The 24,043-nt window shown below is 52.1% G+C and overlaps 1 protein-coding gene across 3 annotated transcripts in view; it reads left to right on the forward strand.

Moving 5' to 3' along the window:
- The first annotated feature begins 8,828 nt into the window (after positions 1 to 8,828).
- The window catches only part of MASP1 (MBL associated serine protease 1), a 70,755-nt gene continuing 55,540 nt past the window's right edge, over positions 8,829 to 24,043 (forward strand). For all 3 annotated transcript variants that reach the window (XM_044456242.1, XM_044456241.1, XM_044456243.1), the window contains exons 1-3: positions 8,829 to 8,941; positions 9,104 to 9,215; positions 19,745 to 19,970. In XM_044456242.1, coding sequence (XP_044312177.1) covers positions 8,881 to 8,941; positions 9,104 to 9,215; positions 19,745 to 19,970 — 399 coding nt within the window. In that variant the 5' untranslated portion in view covers positions 8,829 to 8,880. The remainder of the gene's footprint in view (positions 8,942 to 9,103; positions 9,216 to 19,744; positions 19,971 to 24,043) is intronic.

Below are 24,043 nucleotides of genomic sequence, written 5' to 3' on the forward strand. Positions count from 1 at the left end.
CCATCTAGTCTGACCCCCGGCTCCAGCCGGCTCCGCTCAGGACATGCCCACCATGTGCATGTCCACCCTATCTTTGAACACCTGCACCGATGGGGCCTCAATGACCCCTCTTGGAAGCCCATCCCACACCCTCGGGGTCCTGATCATTATATTCCATTGCATTTATACTCGGCCACTTTTTCCTCTTGAAAAGTGGCCAGGCCAGCTTCCATGTCCTTCCCATCCCGCTGAACCTCAGAACAGCCCTATAAGGTAGGTGAGTCCTCAGGGCAGGGCCTGGTTCAGAGTCACTCGGGCAGCCCCCTGGCCAAGTGGGGAGTAGAATCCAGCCCGCCTGGGTCCCAAACGTTCTCACCAGCGCACCACACTGGCTCTTATCTGTCCTCTTCCAGCTCTACGATACTTTTTCTAGATGCACTAATCAGAGATGTGGACGACATTCCTAGTTTTGTATAAGCGCAGGGTTACCTCGGCAGTTTTATGCTCAGTTCCTTTTCTAATTGTTGCCCCTTTCACAGCCATGGGGCATTGGATTGATACTTTCATCAAGTCCTCCAGCCCAAGCACAAGACCTCTTTCTTGGTCCGTCACAACGAACTCAGAACCAATGGAAATAGGTCCGTCTGGAGCACTTCCATGCTGTGCCGACCCCTGTGAGCCAGAACGTACACCCTTTATCCCGACTTCCTGCTGGGATGAAGTGGCATCAGCCTGAGGGACACTGCAAACATCCAGCCGTTTTGGACTCCCCAAGTCCCTGCCAGTATGGCCAGTGCTCAGGAACTCTGGGAGTTGAAGTCCAGAGCATCTGGGGAGCTCCTTCACCTTCTCGGAGAACACGCTCCTCTTCCTCCACCTGCAGCCCAGCGGAGACCGTGCTTCTGCATCTCTCCTCTTGGCCTGCAGGGGGAGCCCTTGGCCAGCCAAAGACGGAGAGGCTAAGCGGAAGGCGGACCGAGAGACTTCGCTGCCCACGTGCCACACGATACATAAACCCGAGTTAATTGATGGAGTGGGGATGTTTGAGTACGAATAAAACAGCGCTTCTGGAAAGACCGTTTTCCTTTGCTGTCAGGTGGTGTGCTCAGTGCAACGGCGGAGTGATGCACTTTGCACGAGGCAAGTCTCGGGTCTCCGCTGATACTCCTGGCTGGAAAGACCCCACCAGGGAGGCCGCAGCCCCTGAAGGAGCACTGCCGAGCTGGATAGGCAGATGCTCCTCGGGCAGATGCCTGTCCCCGTGACCCCCGGAAGCCCCGTGCACCAGAGTGGCACTGCCCAAACAGGCCTTTCCCAACCTGCTGCCTTCCAGGTCAGTCAGACGCCCACCGCCGGCCACCTGCAGGCAGGAGGGAGCGAGCGGCAGGGCAGGGCGGGGGAAGCGCCGAGGTTTGCAGAAGGCCTCGCCCTTTGCAGCGCAGGGTCCCGAAGGGGTGGCGGCGAATGAGCCCAGCCGGGGCAGGCTCTGTGGCCACAGGCGGTAGAGGGAGCAGGGCAGAATGCTGGGGCGGAATGGCGTGTCCCGCAAGAGGGCCTGGCTGGCTAGAGCGTGGCACCGGAGTGCGGCCTGTGGCCACTTTTGCCGCCGGTCTCGCTCGTCTGGCCTCGGTGAGAATGGGCCGCTGGGCTGACGCAGGATCACGCAGCCTTGCAGAAAGCATTTGCTCCTCCCAGGCCTCTCGGAAGCCTTTTCACGCCTGCACCTGCCATCTCCAGATTTTATACATTCCTGTGTTTTAGACATACCTGCTGCCTAATTAAGTTGGGACTCCTATTTGCTCGCTCAACATGCTTTTAAGAGACACGGAGAGAGAAATCATCCATTAAAAGTTGCATCTTTTGTTATCAGGGGGTGCATGCAACAGTTTGCACGTGGAAGAAAGAGGCAGTTCCCTGCCCCAAGGAGCTTGCATAGCCTCAGGTCTGGCACTGCGAAGAGGGGGAGGAGGAAGGCCGGGAGGGCAAGAAGGGGCATATCAGTAGCTTTGTTCAGACTGGCGAGGAAAACTGAACTGTCAAGCTGAGGGCGCTGCAGAAAAGGTGCCTTTCGAAGGCGGAACTGGCATCTTTCCGCAAACAGCTGCCCCCAGACACATTGGGCTACACGGAAGGAGAAGAAGCCAGCAAGGAAGGAGATGGGAGGGTGACTCCATCCCTTTCCCAGCAAGGTGCAGCCCCTGGTCCCTCCCCAGAGCTTCTACCAGTCTCAGAGGGAAAGCATCAGGGCACAAGCTGCCCCCAGACAACCCTTGACTCACAGCGCTGCTGAAAGCGAAGCTCCAAAGCCGCGTGTCTTTGGCCCTTTGATCAAAAGCTGGTGACTGCGGCCTTGGTCTTCCATGGGCAGCACCTTGGAGCCATTGCGTGCAAGGAATGAGAATAATTATTTGTCTGCACGAAATAGTATTCCTTGCTCATTGCGGTGTGGAGCAGCGGTGGGCGAGAGTCCCGGGTTCTCAGCCCCACTTGGCCAGGGGCTGGCCGGCCGGCTGGCCCAGCACTGCCTCTCCACCTAACCCACCTCACAGGGCTGTTGTGGGGATAAAATAAAAAGAACGACACCTTAGCTGTTCTTGACTCCTTGCAAGAGGAAAAAAGGTGGGGTGTGCATACAATATTCTTGATGCAAATTTATTCAGACTTAAATGTGGCCATCCCATGGCAGCAATGCAAGCATCAGGAGAGATCATAATCTGTGATGTATTTACTTTCAGGGCTGCAGGGAGGGGGGAAACTTGTACCCAAATCTTTTTTTGCACGAGGTGTTTAATGTCATTCTTTACCCGCAGCGGTTCATGGGTTCTTCAGGAGAGCTCTGCTCCTCCTGTCTTTCAGTGGCATTATCCCAGGTGTTCTAGAATTGGAAATATTCCAAACCTGCCATTTCCGCAGTTGTGTTTGCACTGTTCTGCTATAGCATGACGCCACCTAGAGGTTGTGTGCTGGAAAAGCGCTCTGAGCTGTCCCCTGATCTTGGTTCTGCAATGAAACTGAAAGTAGGTAGAGGGAATGAATGGCCACATGGGAAAGAACTCTCTCGCCCCACTCATAAAATGCGAGGAAAGTCCGTACTCATGGTGGCAAACTGGCTGCCCCCGGGATCCCCCAAGCAGGGTGGGATCAAGGCCTCCTCCTGCCCACACTCCTCAGCAACTGGTGCAGGCAGGTGTGCCACCCCTGGGAAAGCAGGTAGCACCTGGCCAGCAAGGCTAGTAGCCATGGACTGCCTCCTCCTCCGTGAATCTGGCCAATTCCTGTTTAATGCCGTCCAGATTGGCGGCCACCACATGTCCCAGGGCAGCGAATCCCATGGTTTAACTGTACACCATGTGGAGAAGTACATCCTTTTATCTGCCCTAGAGCTCCCACCAACAGCTTCATGGGATGACGCCAAGTTTGAGTGTTACAGGAGACGGAGGAAACATCTCCCTCTCCCCTCCGCCACCCCGTGCCTTGTGCTGAGCCCCTCCATCCTGCTGCCCCTTCCTCCCGTTTTCTCTAAACTGAACGGCCCCGGTTGTCACAGTGGCTCCTCACAGGGACCTGCTCCACCCCCGGACCATTTTTGTTGCCCTTCTCTGTGCTTTTTGCAACCCAATAACATCCTTTTTCAGGTAAGGCAACCAGAACGGAGCACGATATTCCAAGGCCAGTCACGCCTGGGATTTGCATAAGGGGAGTGAGATTTTGGCACTCTGTTTTCTATTCTGCGCCTGAAGGATGGCTCGCATGGAGAGGGTCTTCTTCACAGCATCTGTGCACAGGGTGGACATTTCCACCGGGCGGTCCTCCGCTACCCCAAGGTCTCTTTCTTGCTCAGCCACTGCTTGGAGTTGGAATGGCAACATCCATTACTCTGCTCTTACACTGAGCTGAGGCCCCTTCTCCCAGCTTGGAGAGATTTATTTATTTATTCATTCATTCTATTTTCTGATTTATATCCTGCCCTTTTCCTACAAAGGGCTCAAGGCAGCTCACATCATTCTCCTCGTCCATCTTATCCCCACAACAACAACCCTGTGAGGTAGGTTGGGCCAAGAGTCTGTGACTGGCCCAAGGTCACCCAGTGGGCTCCATGGCTGAGCAGGGACTCGAACCCGGATCATCTGAGTCCCAGTCCCATGCTCTAACCACTACACCACACTGGCTCTCCCATTTGAGCTCCTCACAAACCTTTTTGGCTTTCACCACCCTCCCTACTGACTCCTCATTCAAGATCATTTATCACTAGGCTGCAAGGCACTGGTTACATTTCTCCATTGGGAGAATCTGCCATTTATTCCCACCCTCTGTCTTCTGTTCTTTAATCAGTGAGTGAGTCATCAGTGTTTGCCCTTTTATTCCACAGCTGGATCGTTCGCCCAGGAGCCTCTGGGAAGGGACTTTGTCAAAAGCCTTTTGGAAGAACAGTCGGCAATGTCTACTGGCCCACCCTGTCTATGTGCTTGTGGGCAGTTCAACAGATCACTGGGCAAAACCTTGCAGAAGCCATGCTGGCTTTTTCCCAGCAGGGCTTGTCCCTCTGTGTGGGTACTGATTCTGCCTGGAGTGATGCCATCAAGCAGTTTACCCAGAACAATTGTTCAGTGAATGGGCTAATTTCCCGGACTCCCCTGGCTCAGGGGTCCTCTAGTTGGCAGCTGGAGCTGCGGCTGCAGAAGGAATTGCTCTGTTGACCGAGTATCGGCTGAAAACTCAGCGCCGAGTATTTGCACAGACCAAAGCCAGTCCAAGGGCCGGCCAGGCAGAAGGACTGCTGCCCTTCCATGCCTGAAGACGGCTTTGAGGGCAGCCAGCAGCGGGGCCTGTGCTGCTGTGGCCCCCTTTGGAATCCTCCCCACTGCTTCACACCCGTATGCCACCCCAGAAGGTGCCGTTCCAGATGCTGTTTTGGCAGCTGTTGGAAACACGTGTTTATTCTGCCTTTCACTGATTTCCATCCCTAGCTTTGCACTACAAGCGTTGCAATTGGGGTGCGGGGGGAGGGCAGAACAACACCCTCAATATTTAGCAGAAAGTTTCATTTGTTCATGCCTTTGATGGTTTCCTCCTTCCAGAAGCCAGGACAATCCTCTGATGACAGCAGGCAGCCTATTATTGTGAGCCTCGAGGAAATTAACACTCTTCTGCCACCCCTGCAGTGAGATGGGGAAGCCCCACAAAAAGACAAACGTGGCCAATTTTGTGAATCTGCCACGGGGTCTCACCCAGCCCCTTCGCCTCCCTCCCAGGCGAGGAGATGGCTCGACAGCCCAGACACGTCTGCAAGGACTGTGCCACAGACGCCACAGAAGTTCACTCCCGCAGTAAATCAGCACACGGCCACCCACGGGCCGGAGGAGATCGCCCCTGCGAGGGGTCCGTTTCACAGGAAGTTTTCGCCGCTTTAGTTCTTCACTTCATGCTGCTTTGCTTCATTCGCGTTGCAGTTTATTCTTTTGCTTCTATCGATTGCTGCAAACTGACCAGAGAGCTTTGGTGATGGGGCACGACAGGAGTGAAATGAAAAATAACAATTATAGGAATGCCGGCACCAACGGGGAGGTGGGGGCAGAGACGGGGACGCGGCGAGTTGGGGTGCGGGGGGTGCGGTCCGGCTTTTGTGGAGAGACTGAGCGAGAAAATGGCTGGTGTGGCAGCACCTCAGGAAGAATGCTCATTTCAGCAAAAGTGTTAGTTTGCTGCTAAATGGATGCTTACCGCACTGCCCTCAAATGCACGGGCAAACAAGCGATGGACGGCAGCCAAATTCCTGCGGCTCACAAAATGCATACATCTGAGACAAAATACTGTTGTATGTTTCCCGCTCCCTGGCAGTTCCTGATTGTAGGGGCACCACACGCGGGCCAGGGGAGTTTGGTTTCTGTCCCATGAGACGGAGAATCGGAGACACATGCCATTTTTGCCACGCTGCATTTTGGGGCAAGTCGCGATAAATAAAATATTGCAAGAGTTGGGCAAACTTGGGGGAGGACAAAAGGCCCCCCTGCCAGAATTAAGAGCCCACATCGGACACCCGGAGAGAACGACCCTCTTGGTCAGCCCCGAAGTGCCAGGGCTCTTTCTTTTAACTCAGCTCCCCACCCCCTTACGAGCGGGGCCACTTTCTCACCCCCCATTAGATGTGGCCTTCAAAATGGCTTCCTGGGCTATCCCAGTAGGGACCCTCCACCGGCCGAGCACGGGAGCAGTGTAACCATTAACGTGCATCATAAAAGTGGGTCGAGGCAACAGCAGGGTCACCTTGCACGCCTTCAGAGACCCCCCCCCTCCTCTTTTACGATCCCAAGGCAGAGGTGTGAGCTATACACAGTGGCGGCAGATATCTGCTCGCTTTCTTTGTATGGACAATTCATGAGGCAGAACGAAGAACCTCCTTGGGGGGGGTCTGGCCCCCCCTAGGGGTCCCCGTTGAGCCCCTTGGGGGGGCTGCCCCTTTCGCCTCCCCCCACACCCTTTCCCTGTATCCGCACACACTTCGTGCATTTTCCCGCATTCTGGAAGCTCGGAACGCCTCTGGAGGTTTTAGCAAAACTCTGCCGGTAGCTGGGGTCTTTTGAGTCCCACCCCTCTGATCTGGGTCTGCTTCTTCTGCTGCATCCCTGCCCACCATGGAGACACGCTCCCCCGCTCCACCGAAGCATTTCTGAAATTGAATTTGGACCCTGGGCGGAAAGAGGTCCGTCACCCCTAATGTAAAATATGGGAGAACTTCAGAAGAATCTTGCAGGATTAGGTCAAACGACAGCCAGGCCAAGGTTTTCAGGGCTGCCAAAGTGACTCACGGCCTGGCTGAGATGCTGCAGCAGTGTTCCCAAAAGGGACTCACCCCCCCCCCCATTTGGCATTCTGGGAGTTGTAGTCCCAAACTGTGGAAGGGCGGCCAAATGGAGTGGCCAGGTGGATGGTCTGCTCCTACAAAAACGGCCTCATGGCCGTTTCTGCTGGCTTTGTAAGAAAATTAAATCAGCCGCCCTTGCAGGAATGCCACTGAGCCCTTGAACAGCTGGTGGGAATTTCTGGAACGGCGCTTGAGAGAAGATGGCTCCCCTTTAACTCCGAGGCGAAGGCGTTCCACAGGAATTGCCGTGTCCGAAGGAAGACCCACGAGCCTGCTATCGGCAAGGAACCGCGCCACCTTTTCCACGCAACTGCCGCCCATCTTCCTCCCAGACAAACTTGGGACAAGGCCAAGTGCATAAACAGCTATTACGAACTCTAAGGAATGGCTTTGTTGCAGGAGAAAATGCCCAGCGTCTCCCGCACCACCGTCTTCTCTCAGTCTCATCCAGGGATTACTCCGGTCACACTTCTGAATCTCCGAGGAGTCCTTTGTTTTGCATTTCGTCGCTGTTTCTTGCCAGCTCTGCTTATGGGAGGTGACTGAAAGCCACGCTCAGAATGAAATGGCCTTTCACAGAGAGGCGATGCCACCATGTGAATTGCTGCCTGCACTGAATTGTTCTAGGAACGGCCTGATCAGGTCTGGATTTCTGGGTGGGCCAAGTCTCCAGGATGGGAATCGGAGCCCGGCGACTCAAGGGGGCACTGGCGTCGTTTGGAAACGAAGTACATGGTACCACCTGAGGCGGAAGTCAAGATGCTCCACAGGCATCTGCACTGCAGGACTGACGTTTACTTTGGCACGGGTGACCGGATCGTCCATCATCATCATCATCAAATGTTTAACCTGCCCCTTCCAAGGAATTCTCTTCTTCCAAGGAAACCAAAACCAGATAACGCATTTGCAGCATTTGATCAATGCACATGTAGCCATTATTAATATCGGGCAACAGAAATATTAATCGTCATAACGTTCATCCCCATCCACAATGAGCCCAAGGCAGTTTACATGCTCCTCCTCCACCGACCCTCCATTTTATTCCCACAGCAACCCTGTGAGGTAGGCCTGGCTGAGAGCCAGGGACTGGCCTACAGGCACCTTCATGGCCCAGCGGAGGCTAGAACCCGGGTCTCCTGCACCCCAGCCCAGCACGCTAACCACTAGGCCACACTGACTCTCCCCCACACCACAGTGCAACAGGCCAGCACAGGAGATGCAGGCAGATTCCGCAGCATCTGCGCCCCCCCCCCCTCGCTGGGGCTGCCTCTTCCACAGCCTCCATGCAAGGTGGCTGCCTTGCTTCGCCTAATGGCAGAACCGGTTCCGGAGAAGTTGCAGATCCCACGGAGAGCGGTGCCCCAGGCCCTTCCCCTCCGGGCTCTCCCACTCGATGCATTTCTCTCTGCCTCTGTTTAGCAGCCGTCATCCTGGCCCGAGGCAGTGATGTTTCTCCGAATGCTGCACAAGAGCTCTGCTCACAGGAAGCAAATTCTCCAGAAACAACTTAAGCTTTCATTAAAATTAGGCAGAAGCCCCTGTGCAAGCAGCCCGGGGGATGGGTCTGCCCCACAGCGTGAGGCTGGGGAGCCCCCAAAGTCCTGTTTGCTTCGGTGCCATTCTGCGGTCCCCTCCGTAAATGGTTCCAGGTCGAATTAAGTTGCTGGCATTCATAGACTCCCAGGTGGAGGACGGAGAGCCTGGAGCGCATCATACAAACATCAGGACATAAATCCGACCCCGTCAAACCTGTGACGCGCATAGTCTTGCAGCAAGAGAGCATCCTCGGGGCCTGCATCCGTCCCCATATTCACGTGGAGCAGGGATGGAAAGGGGGAAGGATTCTGGGCAGCCTCTGCTGAGCTTCCCCTCCTGCCAGAGTTCTGGTGCCCCACTGAGCCGCCAATGTGGTATTCTGCTCGAGCCATCTGGCAACGCGGCAGCGGGGGGGTGGATTCTGACAACACGCAACTGTGCCGCGTTAGGGAGACAAATTCCTAACTCTCACTTCTGCACGGCGCAATGATTGAGACGTTTTCATGCCACGGGGCTGCGAGACTGCTGGAACGGGGAGCCGAGCTTTCGCTCCTGGCCTGGCAGGTTTGTTTGTATGTCGAGAGTGTGCATGGAGAAGTGGAGGGGGGGAGTGACTGTTGCAGAGAGAGGGAGGCGTGACCAGCATGGAGAATGCCAGCGAGCCCCCGACACACACACATTCTCTCTCTCTCTCCCCCCCCCCCACTCCCAAATCTCCGGACAAAGATAAGCCAGACAGCCGAACTGTGAGGACAAACAAACTGATAGCAACAAACTCCTCTCCCGTATCGGATCGGGAAGCACCACAGACGCGGGGACCCACCGGAGGAAAAATGAGGTGAGTGGCTCTGCTTTTGGGTTCTGAACAGTTGGCAAGGGCTCTGGCTCTTGGCAGTTGCCTCCGCTTGCCCTTGCGACAGATCTGGAGGGAAGGTGAAAAGAGAGAAGGAGGTCTGGTGCCAGCGCTGGCTGTGGAGCGATTTTGGACTGTGCTTTCCGAAGTGACAGTGTACGGTGCGTGAAATGCGCCTCTCGGGAAGGCTGTTTGTGGAGGGGCTTGGAAGAGGGGAAGGGGGTCACTTTTGGCCTGAAAAGGGATCACTCCGGCAGAGTTGTGAAAGGGGTCCTCCGATGCCGAGCGCAGCCCCCTGCAAATTGCTGGGAAGTGCAAAAAGCGAGCAAGCTAATTTCTCACTTGCGAATTTCTCTCCTGCCGGGAAGGTCATGGCAACCCGTGATTTGCATCTCCTGCTCATCTGTGGACATGCTGGAGGCTGGAGAAGGGACTGGGTCAGAAAAGGGCTGATTCTTGCCAAGGTCGGATCTGGGGCTGCCCTCGCTCCTGGCACCCCCATGCACCTGCCTATTGTTAAGGTGCGGCTGAATTTCAGAGGGGGAAAGAAAGTTTTGAGAGAGACAAAACAACCCCCAGCAGAGATTTATTTATTTATTTATTTAGAAAATGTCTATGCCGCCCCATTCGCCAAAGCCTCGGGCGGCTCACAAACATAAATAAACTTCGTTAAAATAATATAAATTAACAGTATAAATTAAGTCGCCCTGGCCAAAGAGTAAAATAAATAAATACTATTAACAGTTAAAATAAGGTTTTAGTTGCCTCTAAAAACACAGATTCCCAAGCATCCCCCACCCAAGTCCTGCTCAGGTCGTATTCGCAGGTGTGCGGACTGATTCCTTGGTCATTTTTAGGATTGACAAACCGAGGGGGCACCTTGAAGTCCCCGGTGCATCTGTCCAGCACCCGGAGTCAAAACTGGGAGTTCAGCGGCACTCTGGGAGGAGGGAAAAAGGACCACCTCAGGAGTGGAGAGTGATGCAGGTAGCGGCGAGCAGACCTGGCGTTAACACCTGGACTGTTGGGCTGTTCACCGAAGCATCCGTCTCGCCTCGCGTTTTTGAAACTGTTTTATAGTCCGGGGACAACTGCGAGGGCGTGAACATGGCCACAGATGTTCACTTGATTCACATGTCAGTAGAAATTACCCTTTTCCCCAACTAAATGGTGCTGATCCTCCAAGTAATGTAGGGAGCATCTGAGAAGCAAACTCAGTTTTATTCCCATACTGATAAAGGAGCAATGATTTAATAAGTTTAAAATATGAAACACGTGAGCCCTGAGCTCTGTGTGTGTTTGTCTCTCTCTCTCTCTCTCTCTCTCTCTCTCTCTCTCTCTCTCTCTCTCTCTCTCTCTCTCTCTCTCTCTCTCTCTCGGTGTGTGTTTGTGTGTGTGTGTATGTTTAAATCAGAGTTAGCAAGCAGGTTTTCTGTTTGAATCTGACATATTATGAATGAAGAAGCAGTTGAAAAGCTGGAGAATGTTGCAGTGGAGTGGAGAGACAAGCAAAATGTTCCTTTTGTGCCACATATTAACTGGAATGGCACATGCCCCCCTCCTCAGCCACGCGCAATAAGAGCATGAAGTCCAGGGTCTGAAATGATGGCACTGTGCTCCTAAAGAGCTGTGATAAGAAAATAACAAGATTTCCAGTTACACAGAATGCCTCTTCAAGGAGAGTCACCAGCTTTGAGGTGTCACAGGATCCTTCTTTGGAGAAAGATTCCTTTTTGCCTGTGAAGCTCTTAGCCCACAAAATGGCCTAAGAGCGTCTGGTTTTCTAGTTGTTCTAATCTCAGGAAAAGGCAAGTGAAGGGGAGAAAGCAGAGGCCAAATGTAACTAATAAACAATAAAAGCCGAATGGTATTGTTTGGTTGCTCATCGGTCCATTTGGAGTTTAGATTCACAACTTGCTATGGGCCTGCTGAATTTCTGCCCCGTAATACAGTTTTAAAGTGCAAGCCTCTGTTCATTGGGCCGGGGGGAGGGGGGCATCCAGGAACGTGGGGGACGTTCTTTACTGAGACCTTGGCCCAGTCCAGCCCAGTACTATTGATGCTGGCTGGCAGCAGACATTCAGCCAGGTTTCAGCTGGACTTTTCCCAGCCCTCCTTGGAGATGCTGCAAGGATTAAATCTGGGACCTTCTGCACGGACAGCACCTCTTCTCTTGCTGGGCTGCAGCTCCACCAGTTAACTGAAGTCCATCTCACCATGAAAACAATTGCCAATATGCTAAAATCCATCTATAAAAATGCCAATTTAACACGGACCCATTTGCGTGACCAAACATTTGAGAATGCACCAAACATTTCCAAATTAGTCAGTGTGTTTTTATCTCATTGTGGTCCCATGAATGTTGATTGGCTCTAGTAGGAAACCATTGTTTCCTGAAACCAACAATACCGGTGGGTTGCTTTGCTTCTGTCCGATAAGGTTGAAAGGGAAGGGGGGGTGCGTGCGTGCATGTGGTATATTTAGCAATCCTCTCCCCTCAGCACAAGACACACTCTGGCACTATTTGGAGAGGGGCTTCCTCTGCCTTCAGGCACTGCTGGTGACATTTAAAAATGTTTAGCTGAAGCAAAGTGGAAGCTTTCCCTGCTTGTAGCCAAACACACAGCCTTTACCGGCTAGAACACATGGCAGGACCTTCAGGTTCCATGTGGATGCCAGGAAGCATTTCCTGACAGTCGGGACCCCGAGGGTGTGGAATGGGCTCCCACGGGAGGTGGTTGAGGCCCCATCGGTGCGGGTGTTCAAGGACAGGCTGGACGTGCACATGGTGGGCATGTCATGAGCGGAGCCGGCTGGAGCCGGGGGTCAGACTAGATGGCCTGGAAGACCCCTTCTGACTCGCTCTGTTTCTATGTTTCTATGTTTGATGGTGGCTTCCCAGCTGTGGAGCATTCTTCTAAGAGACGTTTCCGCTGTCTGCCCTGCTGTCTGTTAAAAGTGAATTCCCTGGGGCACTTTGAGACACTAAGCAAGTGCTCCATGTGCTGTTTGTGTTGATTGTGCTGGGGTTTTATTGTATATTCTCACATCTGTGACTTTAGAGTTATTTTAACGGTCATTTTGATACAGGTCTTTATCTGCCTTAGGCTCTTTGTATTGAAGGGTGGGCCATAATTGAAATAAATAAGTAAATACATTAAACCTACTGAGTGTATTTGTGGGATCCTCTAATTAATTCTAGAAAACTATCATTCCCCAGATTAAGTAAGGACAGTGTTTGTTTTCTGCTTTGTGAATAGGGTGCAGTCACAACCGATTTGCCGCCTCCATTTGAATAATAAGCCCTGATAGCGACCATGTGAAGGGCCGCTTGCCATGCAAAAGGATGGATGCTGAGCAGCCCTCAAAATCCCTCCTTGAAATCTGGTCAGGCTTAACCCCAGCAATACAAAATTATCCCCAGCCAAAACGATGATGCTGGGAACTCCCAAATTCCAAATATTTATGCGAGACGCTTTAGATCCGCGCTGATCCAGCTCTGGGTGGCAGAATCAAAGGTCGGGGGGTGGGGTTTACCAGAAGCTGGTGCAAGCAGCATGCACTTAATCTCAAGGGTTATGAGCCCAGGAAGTTGTTTCCACCACCAAACGCAGTAGATCTTCCGGTCCCTTCACACAGACATCCATTCAAGCCTTGCCTTCTTCGGGCTTCTCTTTATGCGACATTTCTTCTGCACTGGATTCCATACCCATGGCATTCCTGAAGCGCGTCTCATGGCACTGCCATGCTCCAGGGCCAAGGTTCAGTGTGGATCCAGGAAGGCATTCCTGACAGTTAGGACCCCTCAGGTATGGAATGAGTGGAGCCAGCTGGAGCCAGGGGTCAGACTAGATGACCCAGGAGGCCCCTTCTGACTCTGTTTCTATGTTATGTTTCTATGAATGGGCTTCCACAAGACGTGGTTGAGGCCCCACTGGTGAGGGTGTTCAAGGACAGGCTGGACATGCACATGGTGGGCATGTTGTGAGTAGAGCCAGCTGGAGCCAGGGGTCAGACTAGATGGCCCAGGAGGCCCCTTCTGACTCACTCTGTTTCTGTGTTATATTTCTATGAATGGGCTTCCCCAGGAGGTGGTTGAGGCCCCACTGGTGAGGGTGTTCAAGGACAGGCTGGACATGCACATGGTAGGCGTGTCGTGAGCAGAGCTGGCTGGAGCCCGGGGTCAGCCTAGATGGCCTGGAAGACCCCTTCTGACTCGCTCTGTTTCTATGTTTCTATGTTGCACAGAGAAAGCACACACATTTGAAGGAGGTAAATCCTGGTCAAGTTGGCCTCCAGCTGTGTGTAGGTGTCTTACAGAGATGGAGTCCTACTGGAGAAGCAACCTTAGCTCCTGCCAGTTGTTCCGCAGGCGGAAGCAGGGGCAGCATGAGGAACTAGGCCCCTGTGTCCCTTCCGCAGAACAGACACAGTCTTCTGACCAGCTGGTCCGTGCAACGGATGCTTTTCTAAAAGGATGCCCCACATAAAATCTACCTGCGTTCATGGGCGGGCCCCACCTGCATCAGGTTGCTAACAGTCACTGCTCAGCTATTGTGAAGACGGGTGAAGTTTGCAGAAGCTTCCGTTCCAGGCTGCATGCAGACCTTGCCAAAACAGAGGAAATGCATAATGCAGAAAGAGAACCAAAGGTGCAATTTGCATATCATTTTCATATGCACACTTTCGCGTCTAGGTGCAGACTGAGAAATGGCAACTACGCTTTAAATAGAAACACAGGACAGCTCGCTATAGGAGAGAGGGCGACTTGGTGAGCAACTTCAAGGCTTGTTCTGCTGTCTTAGGAACCCCGTCTTTAAACAAGCTTTATCTCTTTGTCCATCAAAGAGAGGACATCTTTGGGTAAAGAATTGTCCCCTGCCAGCTCTTCAGACTAGAGGACTATCCTCCATTATGCAGGAAACATAGAAACAGAGCGAGCCAGAAGGAGCCTCCTAGGCCATCTAGTCTGACCCCAGGCTCCAGCCGGCTCCGCTCACGACAGGCCCACCATGTGCATGTCCAGCCTATCCTTGAACACCTGCACCGATGGGGCCTCAACGACCCCCCGTGAGAGCCCATTCCACACCAGGTGAAGTAGGACACCTGGCTCCCTGCTTCAGCTGGTGCTGAATTCTGCAGCTCCCCTGCCGAGAGGATTCTCTGCACCAGAAGCCCAGCATCTACATGGAGTCCCAGTCGCTGTCCAGGCTCCATTTGAGGTACTCGTTATACTGACCTTTCGAGTCCAGAGCAGCCTGACCTATGCAAGCCAGCCTGGCTTGGGACCACATTCCTGAGAGACAGCTTCCGTCCGTGGCCCTTCCTGGCCTTGTCAGTCTAGAACCCATGTGCCGGGCTAGGGCAAGCCCCTCTCCACTGAGGGCTCCGGCAGCTCTCCAAAGCCCCAGCATTCCCAGGACCACCAAGCCAACGGAGCAGCTGGCTTCCCCTTTCAGACAGGGCCGTCTGAACAGCATGATGGGCCCCGGGCAATGCAGTGTACTGGGGCCCCTGTGACAACTACAACTACTGTTAATTTTGGAAGTGTTCCAGTTTTCCAAGGGTTAACATGCACAGATTAGTATGGGGCCCACGGGCGAGTGCCCATCAGGCCCGTGCGTGAAGACGGCCCTGCTTTCAGGTGGAGAAGAAGACCAGCCTTTTCCTAAGGGGAGGTGCCTGCAGATCCAAAGGCCACTCAAGGCCCCACAGAAGAGACACACACGTTCCCTTTGAGATGAGTGAACATGCAACGGAAAACAGCAAGAATCGCCCTCCATTCACCCACTTTTTATAAGGGGCCACTGTAAAAGTCAAAATTAAACCCCTCTATCTTGCAGACATTTTGCATGTAATGAGTACCAGAGCGGCAGAGCATGTTAATCAACACCAAGAGCAAATGGGAGCAGTGATGACGCCGCTTAGCATAAATTTGCATGTACTGATGCATGTGCGGAGCTGCACATTTAAGCGTGCACAACTTCAGTGCATCTCACCGCAGTCTGGAAGGCTGTTAGCAGGTGGCCCACGTGCCCGCCACGTCTGTGGAGCGCTTCCTCTCCAGGTGGGCAACCGGCCTCGCGGCTCTTCATCTTCGAACCGGAGTTGGGCAGGGCAGTGCTTCAGATGTAGGGCTGTCCTTGCTTATTGAACAAAGGACAATTGGCTGCCTGGCCCTGTCTGTTTTCTAAAATAGCCATTGGCTTTTCAAACCCAGCTGCTTATCATAAGAAAGAAGGAAGGAAGGAAGGAAGGAAGGAAGGAAGGAAGGAAGGAAGGAAGGAAGGGGGGGTGCCAGGAAGACCTTCCCTGCAAGCCATCCCCGACCCACACCTTTCAGGTGTGTTGGGCTACAACTCCCCTCATCCCCTGCGAGGTTATCTGGAGTTGGCAAAAGCTGAGTTGTGCATGCATGACATTATGACCGGAAGTACAGGGGAAAGTGTGGTTGTTTATTTCCTCTTTAATAGCCCTCTTCGGCCAGGATCTCTTCTAGATCTTCTCAGAGGGCAGGACACAGAATGACGGGCTCCAGTTACAGGCAGCCGGATTCCAGCGGGTATCAGGAAACTCCTCCTGATGGTGAGAGCAGCTGAGCCCTGGAAGCCATGCCCTGGCGAGGTGGTGGGCTCTCCCAGACTGGAGGCATCCGGGATGCAGCCGGACAGCCATCTGGCATGTTGGGGATCCTTGAACGTGGAGCGCTGCGTCGAGCAGGGGAAGACCCTGATGGCCCTTTGGGTCCCATTCCGCTCCACTGCGCTAGGATTCCAGTGGCTGCCTGTGGAACGTGGTCTTGACCGAGCCCTCGGAGGCCCAGGTTCCGCCTTGGGTTATGGGCCTGGGACTTCCCACACTGGCAGGTCGATGGCCATTTCCTTCCCTAGCCATGAGGGAAGGGCTGCCCTGCTGGGTCTGCAGTTTGCTGGGTATCAGGCCAGGTACTCAGGTGGCTGCCCAGTTTCTTTCTGAATGTCTCCATTGTGGGCAAGCCCCCCACCTCTCCAGGCAGCTGGTCCCACTGTCGTCCTGCTCTGACAGTGAGGAAGCTCTTCCTGAGGTCCAGCCTGAACCTGGGTTGTTGCAACTTGAAGTGATTATTTATTTATTTTTATTTATTTTATTTAAAACATTTCTATGCCACCCTCATTGCAACAAAGCCTCGGGGCAGCTCACAACATCCAAAATAAACATAAAAATACAATCAATAATTTAAAAACTAGGACCATTCCGTGTCCTGCACTCCGGCATCAGCAAGAAGAGATCTTGGCCTTCCTCTCTGTGACAACCTTTGAGATACATATAGGGGGATACCATGTCCCCCCTCAGTCTTCTTCTCGAAGTTGAACATGTCCAATTCTCTCAGGCAGTGTTTCCAGGCCCTGGATCAGTGATGGCGAATCTTTTAGAGACCAAGTGCTCAAACAGCAACCAAAAACCCACTTATTTGTCGCAAAGTGCCAATAAAACCTGAAAACTGAGAGTTAGGGTTGGAATGGGTTAGGGTTAGGGCCCTTTTGGATGCTGTTATCTGATGTTCGGCTGCTGGGGCGATGCTGGGGCGACTTGGCTCGCGTGCTGACAGGGCTCTTTCATGCCCGCTGCGGAACTCTTGCCAAAGGTTCTCCACCACTGGCCTGACCCTACCCTGGTGCACTCCCCAACCCTAATATAGGGCGAATGTTCCATTGAAAATAGTGATTTTGAAAAAGCCTTCCTTGAGTAGCTTTTCCTGCACAGCTCAACATTTCTCTGCATTCTAAACACATTCCAACCATCAACATCATGCCAGGGCACCTCGTTTTTTGAACCCTAACCCTACCCTGGTGCACTCCCCTAACCCTAATATAGGGCGAATGTTCCATTGAAAATAATGGGATTTTGAAAAAGCCTTCCTTGAGTAGCTTTTCCTGCACAGCTCAACATTGCTGCCCATTCTGAACACATTCCAACCATCAAAATCATGCCAGGACTCCTCGTTTTTCTAACCCTACCCAGTGATGGCAAAGCTTTTAGAGACCAAGTGCCCAAACTGCAACCCAAAACCACTTATTTATCTCAAAGTGCCAACACAGCAATAAAACCCGAAAACTGAGGTTTTAGCTTAGAAAAAACACCTCACAGCCTGTTCAAGCAAATATATATCTATCCTTGGCAGCCCACTGACCAGCCTTGCGAAAGCTCGGACGAGTCGTGGCTGATGGGTTGCGGCTTGTGATGTCATCACCAGGCTCCACTACTCCTTTCCGAGCATGCGCATGGCCCCTATGCGCACTGTTATCCGATGCTCAGCTGCCGGGGCAATGCTGGGGTGGCTTGACTCGTGTGCCGACAGAGAGGGCTCTGCGTGCCCACGGGGGCCATATGCCATAGGTTTACTACCATTGCCCTAGATCATTTTCGTTGCTCTCTTCTGGATCCTTCCTAATTTTTCTGTATTTTTCTTAAATCTTGGTGCCCAGAACTGAACACAGTACTCCAGAAGAGTCAAGTTCTTCCCTCAAAATATAACCCTTGGGAATCTCAGTGTAAGAGGGGCACTGGACATGCCCCTTTTGTGAAAAAAGATCATTTACAGCTTTGATTTCTCCTGACAGCTCACCTTTTGACAGCTGTCAAGAGAACACAAAGTAGAAACTAAAGCTCTTGGCAGCCTGTCTGGTCAATGATCGTGTGGGGTACCCAATGCACATTGACTGGAGAGACCTTCCAGGATTTTGCCCAGGTGAACAAAGCCATTTTCAGGCACATTGAAATGTGCAAGTGTGCACGTGCACAAATCCAATCAGATAATAATATGTGCCTATTTGGGGCTCAACATGTGTATATTTTTCAAAAGGGTGATGGATCAGTGGCAGACCCTCCAGTGTCCCCCTTGCCTATGGGAAGCAGCCTGATCATCTGTCAGCACACCTTGGGTTGCTTCATGAACACCCCACCCCAGAGAGAGAGAGAGAGAGAGAGAGAGAGAGAGAGAGAGAGAGAGAGAGAGAAGACCGACAGACGTCAATGGAGAATGTGGCTCTCAATTTTCTGAGCAGCTTTTTCCCTTGGCTTGATGCCTCTGCGGTTGGAGGGGACTTCGAAGGCTGTTTGTTGCAAACCTCAACTCCTAAGGAGGGGGAAGAATGGCCAACCTTCCCCACTGTGGCTCATTAACTGTCCCTGTTCTGAACTGGCTGCCAGATCAGCTCTATATCTCATTCACATGTGCCCAGTGTCAGCCCATCCGCATATAAAATCAACCCCAAGTCAAGTCCCTTCAATAAATTCCTCAGCCAAGCACGTCACTCTCTTGTGGGCCCAAAACCTTCAGCCACTTGGCAGTTCGACACCCTTTAGATACCACAAATTCCCAGAAATGGGAAATCTCTCCTGGCTTTCTGTTTACCTTATGCATCGATTGACTTCCATGAAGATCCTGCCCAAAGGGAGGTAAAACTCTTTGTAACTACAACCCCTTACAGCAGAAAGCAGCAAGAGGATGTGGTTCTTCCGGGACTCCAGCTCCTCTCAACCCCAGCCAGAGCCACAATCCAAGAATGATGGGAGTTGCAGACCAGCATTGTCTGAAGGACTGCAGCTTCTCCACCCCGGCCTCAGTGAAAGAAAAGCCTATGTGGCTGCTTCCGGCAGCTCCCCCCAGAGAGGAGTCTTTGGTTCAGGCCATCTTAGCTTGAGGGGGGGGGGCAAGCACCTGTAGCTCACCACCCCTAATTAAGCCTCCTGACCTTTCCTCTTCATTCCAGGAGAGAATGTTGGGGGCTAGCCAGTTTGCCTTTGTCTCCTTTCAAGATGGCTAATTATCCTTGAATCGTTATTAATAGTGTTTGCATTCCATTGCATTGCTTTTTACAAAAACATGGAACAACTCCAGTGTGTTCCCTCCCATCCAAAGAAAACAGAACTTCAAAAAGAGGGTGGCTGAAATTTACAGGCATTGATCCTGCAGATGACGACATCATGAAAGAACTAGATTTAAGGTCTACCTATGAGTAAATTATGCAACGGAGTGTGGGCTACAAAGGCAGGGTGCATCAAGGGTGTTCTGGTTTTTAAAGCTGTCCGTCTGTTTTCATCTTCTCACTGTTTTGTATTGTGATTATTATTTGGAAACTGCTTTTGCTGGTTTCAGAAAGGAGATGATGATGACGATGACATTTGTATCCCTGCTTTCCTCCTCTGGCAGGCAACCACCGTGTTGCTCATAGGCATCTCCACATCTCCATTTTACCCTCACAACCACAGCCCTGCAGGGTAGGTTAGGCTGAGATTCTGCGACTGGCCCACTGAGCTTCTTGCACTTCGACCGGATCGCCCACGCCTCGGGCTCGCGGTCTCGCCAGCGTGCACAGCGGCTGAAACTGTGGTGCTCGTTCCGTGTCCCGGCTGCAGGGCACATTTGGCTTTCCTGGGACTGTGGCCAGTGAGTGCAGATGTGGAAGGAACCTGGAGGGGAAGCGGGGCTGTCCGGAAGGGGGTCACTCTGGATCTGTGTGTGTCTTGCCCAGGTACTTCTTCGTCTGGTCCCTCTGCGCCTTTCACCTCACCCAGGCAGACACCATCGAGCTGACGGACATGTTTGGGGAGATCCAGTCCCCCAGCTTCCCCGATGCCTACCCCAGTGACTCGGAGGTGACCTGGAATATCTCCGTGCCAGACGGTTTCCGAGTCAAGCTCTACTTCATGCATTTCGATCTTGAATCATCGTATCTTTGCGAATACGACTATGTGAAGGTGAGCACTCCAGGCCTTGTTCCTTTATCTGCCACCCCCAGTCCAGCACCCCCAGGTCGGGCATGCTGGCTGGGGATGATGGTTGTTGTAATCCAAGCCTTCTGGGTGATGCCGTCAGATTGAGTAAGGGCAGTGCGTTGTTCCACAATTTTGCTCTGCACTGGATTCAAGCCCTCCTTCGTTTCTATTTAATTGGGAGCATTTGTTTCCAGAATTAATCGTGTGCTGTTTCCACTATCTTGTGGGGTGGGGCTCTGCCCATTGCACCCTCTGGCATTTCCAAAGCACCTTTGAGAAATCCTTGTAATGAGAATCTATATGCGTTGCATGTTCTTTCCGTGCTATATTTTACTGATACGAAGTGCGCCTTTCCATTGGTCAGGTGGTACAGAAAAAATAATACTTTGTAATTAAAGCTTAAATTGGTTTTATCCCATTTTTACTACTAGTTTAGATGCAGTGTCTTGTTCCTGGTTTCCTTTCTTGTAAGCTATCCAGAGACCTTTTTTTTAGCAATGGACAGTATAGAAAATTTTTAAATAAATTAAAGCGTTTTGTTACACACCTGCTTTACTTGATGTATGAGAGTGATAATACTTAAGCAGCCGGTGGTTATTTAGTCCATGGCAGAAGCTACATGCTCGGAGGACTTTTGTCTGCACAAGGTATTAGTATGTTGCAGAGTCAAGCCATAACTTCTGTTTCTAGCATCCAGGTCCTTGTTTTGTGCACTGACAAAGATGGCCGAGCAGAAGCTTCCCAGAACCTCCACTTCCCAAAAGGGCAAGGAGTTTGTGGCCCCTACCTGGGGTGGACAAAACACCTTCCGGATGTGTTGGCCTACAACTCCCAGCATCCCCCACTTTTGGCTCAGCTGACTGGTGGGAACTGTAGGCCCAAAGCTCTGGAGGGGTCAGCCATGTGCAGATGCCTGGCAGATTCCCCCCTGCAGTTGAAAACCATTTCCAATGGGGAGGGAAATATTTGCTTTGCTTTGATTTTCTTCCTGAAGGTTTGTTTGTCCTTTTCCCTTGTTATTCCTTCTCTTGCTGCCTCTCTAGAGCTGCTCCAAAAATTAAGGTCATCGCCTAAGGAAGAATTAACTAAGAGTCTTGTGGCATCTTAAGGAGAAACCATTGATTATGGCATGAGCTTCTCTGAATAGCAGACCATTTGGTCCTCAAAGATTCACGCCATAAAAACAGCTTGAGCACCACTAGATGTTTCCCGTTCCTGTTGCCACATTCAGTGTTGTTTTTAAGGGGGGAGAATGTGCAGAAGGTTACCAAGGACTACCTGTCATGATGGCCATATATTACCTCCAGTACTGGGGGAAGGATGCCATGTTCCGCAGTCACTGGGGAACTTGGGCAGGGGGCTCTGTCAGATCCCGTCCCCGGGGCAGTTATCCCCAGTCATCCTGTGAGCCACTCTGGAAACAAAGTTTTCTTCCCTTAGGCTGCGATTTCTCGCCCCATTTTGAGAGATTCATTACCTCTCTCTGTGCTTCCAAATAAGCGTGTGCTCGATTCACACTTTGCGGTGTCTGTTGGCACAAGGAGCTCTCCCGGATGGGCACAGGGGCCGGGTGGGCTGCCCTTCCGTCACTCTCAGGCCGCCATGAAGCATCTCACCCCTGGCGCCCAGAGGCGGATGCACGAGGCTCTCCTTGCAAGGGGTTTAGAGGGAAACAGAACGAACGTGGCTGTTTCGATTGTGGCCCATCGTGACTTGGAAGGACCTGATATGACTCTCTGCCAGAGATATTTTACTGGAATGTGGCTTGAGCCAGCCTTATAGCTTGTGCTTCCAGAGACTCTTGGGCACACACACAGACACAACTGTTGTAAGGCAGAGGCGGGAAAGATCCAAGCCAAGACCTAGTCCCACCTAGGGGCCCCATCCTGGCCTAGAGTTTACCCATCCGGCCTGCCGAGGCTTCATGTTTTTCTCCAGGAAGAGAGGGCTTGGAACCCAGGGGAAACGGTCCAGCTGGGCCATTCTCAGGCGAGGCTGAAGGAGAGCCGGCTGCCAAATGCAGCAGCCCTGAGTCTAGCTCCCCTCTCTCAACAGCTAGAAAGACCACCGGCATCTTCGACTCCAGTCATTCCATGCCTATCTGCCCTTTGCCAGGAGCAGCCGCTGAAGTGATGCAGGGGTGGAGAAATGGTGTCAGGAGCCACCCACTATCGCTTGACTCAGTGCGATGGAAAAGGTGGGGCATGCAGGGCGCATGGCTGCCATTTTGGGTGGCAGTAGCACCCTTCGCATCCAACTCACCTGGCCTCGTGGTTGGCTCCAGCCGGGCACCCACCAAAACCCGTCACGTCTTGTCTCTCGCCTTCTCGGTGTGCAGAGCTTGTTTCCCAACTGGTATTTGTGCCCATCTTCCTTCCACGGTGATGGGACTGCTGTTGCATCTGGGGCTCAGTATATAAATATTTGCCATCGTCATCACTAAGTGGCATTTGCTTGCCCAGGGGTGTTCCTCTTTCCTGCTCCCTAATCCTGACTTTGTCCTAATTTCACCCCATTATTGCCTTCTGCTTTTTTTAAAAAAATAGTTGATGTAAATTGCCCAGTTCTGGGGTTCTTCTGCTCCCTTGGACCTCTTAGCTTTCTGAATGTGAAAAAATGGGCATGTCCAAACACACGTGTGTGAACACACATGTTCAAATTCCCAGGACTAGAGGGCAGCAGAATGGAGAGCTAGAGAGCTCAAAGCAGTGTGGTATTGTGAAATTTATAGCAGGTTTTTAAAGATACTTTTCCTCCAACCGAAACTGGCTACTGATGTCCACCGAGTCTACATTCCTATACCCTCACTGAACTTAATGGGATTTACTTCTGAGTAGACGTGTCTGGGTATGCACATCTCGGGAGCCAAATGGAGAGTCGATGGCTGAACCTCAGCCACTTCTGTCTTCTCGCGTCCCTTGCTTGTTTAACTTACCATCTTGGCTCATGGAGAGTTCTGGGGAACTCAGCGGCATGAAGAGTTGGTGACCTTGTTTGGGAAGTGCCGGTGTCTGGAGGTGATGGGAGTGATGCAGAAGTGGAAGGAGAAATGAGGTTTGGGAGGCCAGGGAAAATAACAGCCGAGAAGTGCTCAGCATCAAAGATCTGCTTAGCAAGCTGTCCCAGCCGCATGGATAAGCACATCTCTTCTTGGGCCCGGAAACTTTCAGGGTCCATTTTGCATTTCTCATGTTAGCAGAGCCACACAGTCTGTGGCTCCTCTGGTGGAAATGTCAGGAACCAAAGCAGTGAATGAGAGAAGGGTGCAGAAAGGAGTCCTACCTCCTTTTCCAAGCTATTTTCAAAATCTGAGCAGCCATCTTCAACACTTCTCTTTCCCTCTGCAAAAATTTGTACCCCAGTTGGGCAAGTCTGGTGGAGGGACATGCCAAAATGTTGTATCTGTGGTGCTATCTGGAAGCACTGCTGAGTAATTCAGTCCTCCTTACTTCTGAGTAAAAACACAGCTCTTATTGCTGAGTAGAGTTACAACCCTGACTGCTCTTTAGAAGGCCAGGTACTGAAGATGAAACTCAAATACTTTGGTCACCTAATGAGAAGGAAGGACTCCCTGGAGAAGAGCCTAATGCTGGGAACAATAGATGGCAAAAGAAGGAGGGGGCGGCAGAGGATGAGGTGGCTGGATGGAGTCACTGAAGCAGTCGGCGTGAGCTTGGGTGGACTCCAGGCGATGGGGAAGGACAGGAAGGCCTGGAGGAGTGTTGTCCATGGGGTCGCGATGGGTCAGACATGACTTCGCGACTAACAACAACAAGGGTTACAACTGGTAAGAATCAAATTCAAGCCCCACCTCCTCCACTCTTGAACTGATACACTGATAAACTGTGCACATCTCTCTTCTGCCCTCCCCCACAACTCTGGACCTTCCCCAAGTGGGACTGAAAAAGTTTCCCTCCCCAGCAGAGACTGGGATGTATTCCATTTGGGTGGGTACCAGCCAGTTTGCTTCCCCGAGGACCCTGGAGTGAGCATGGTTGCTAAGAGTTTCAAATTGTTTTGTATACGTGGTATTTTTAAGGTTTGGATCTGTGTAA

This window comes from Varanus komodoensis, unplaced genomic scaffold (assembly GCF_004798865.1).
Source record: "Varanus komodoensis strain SLA01 unplaced genomic scaffold, ASM479886v1 scaffold82, whole genome shotgun sequence".
NCBI classification, from domain to species: domain Eukaryota; kingdom Metazoa; phylum Chordata; class Lepidosauria; order Squamata; family Varanidae; genus Varanus; species Varanus komodoensis.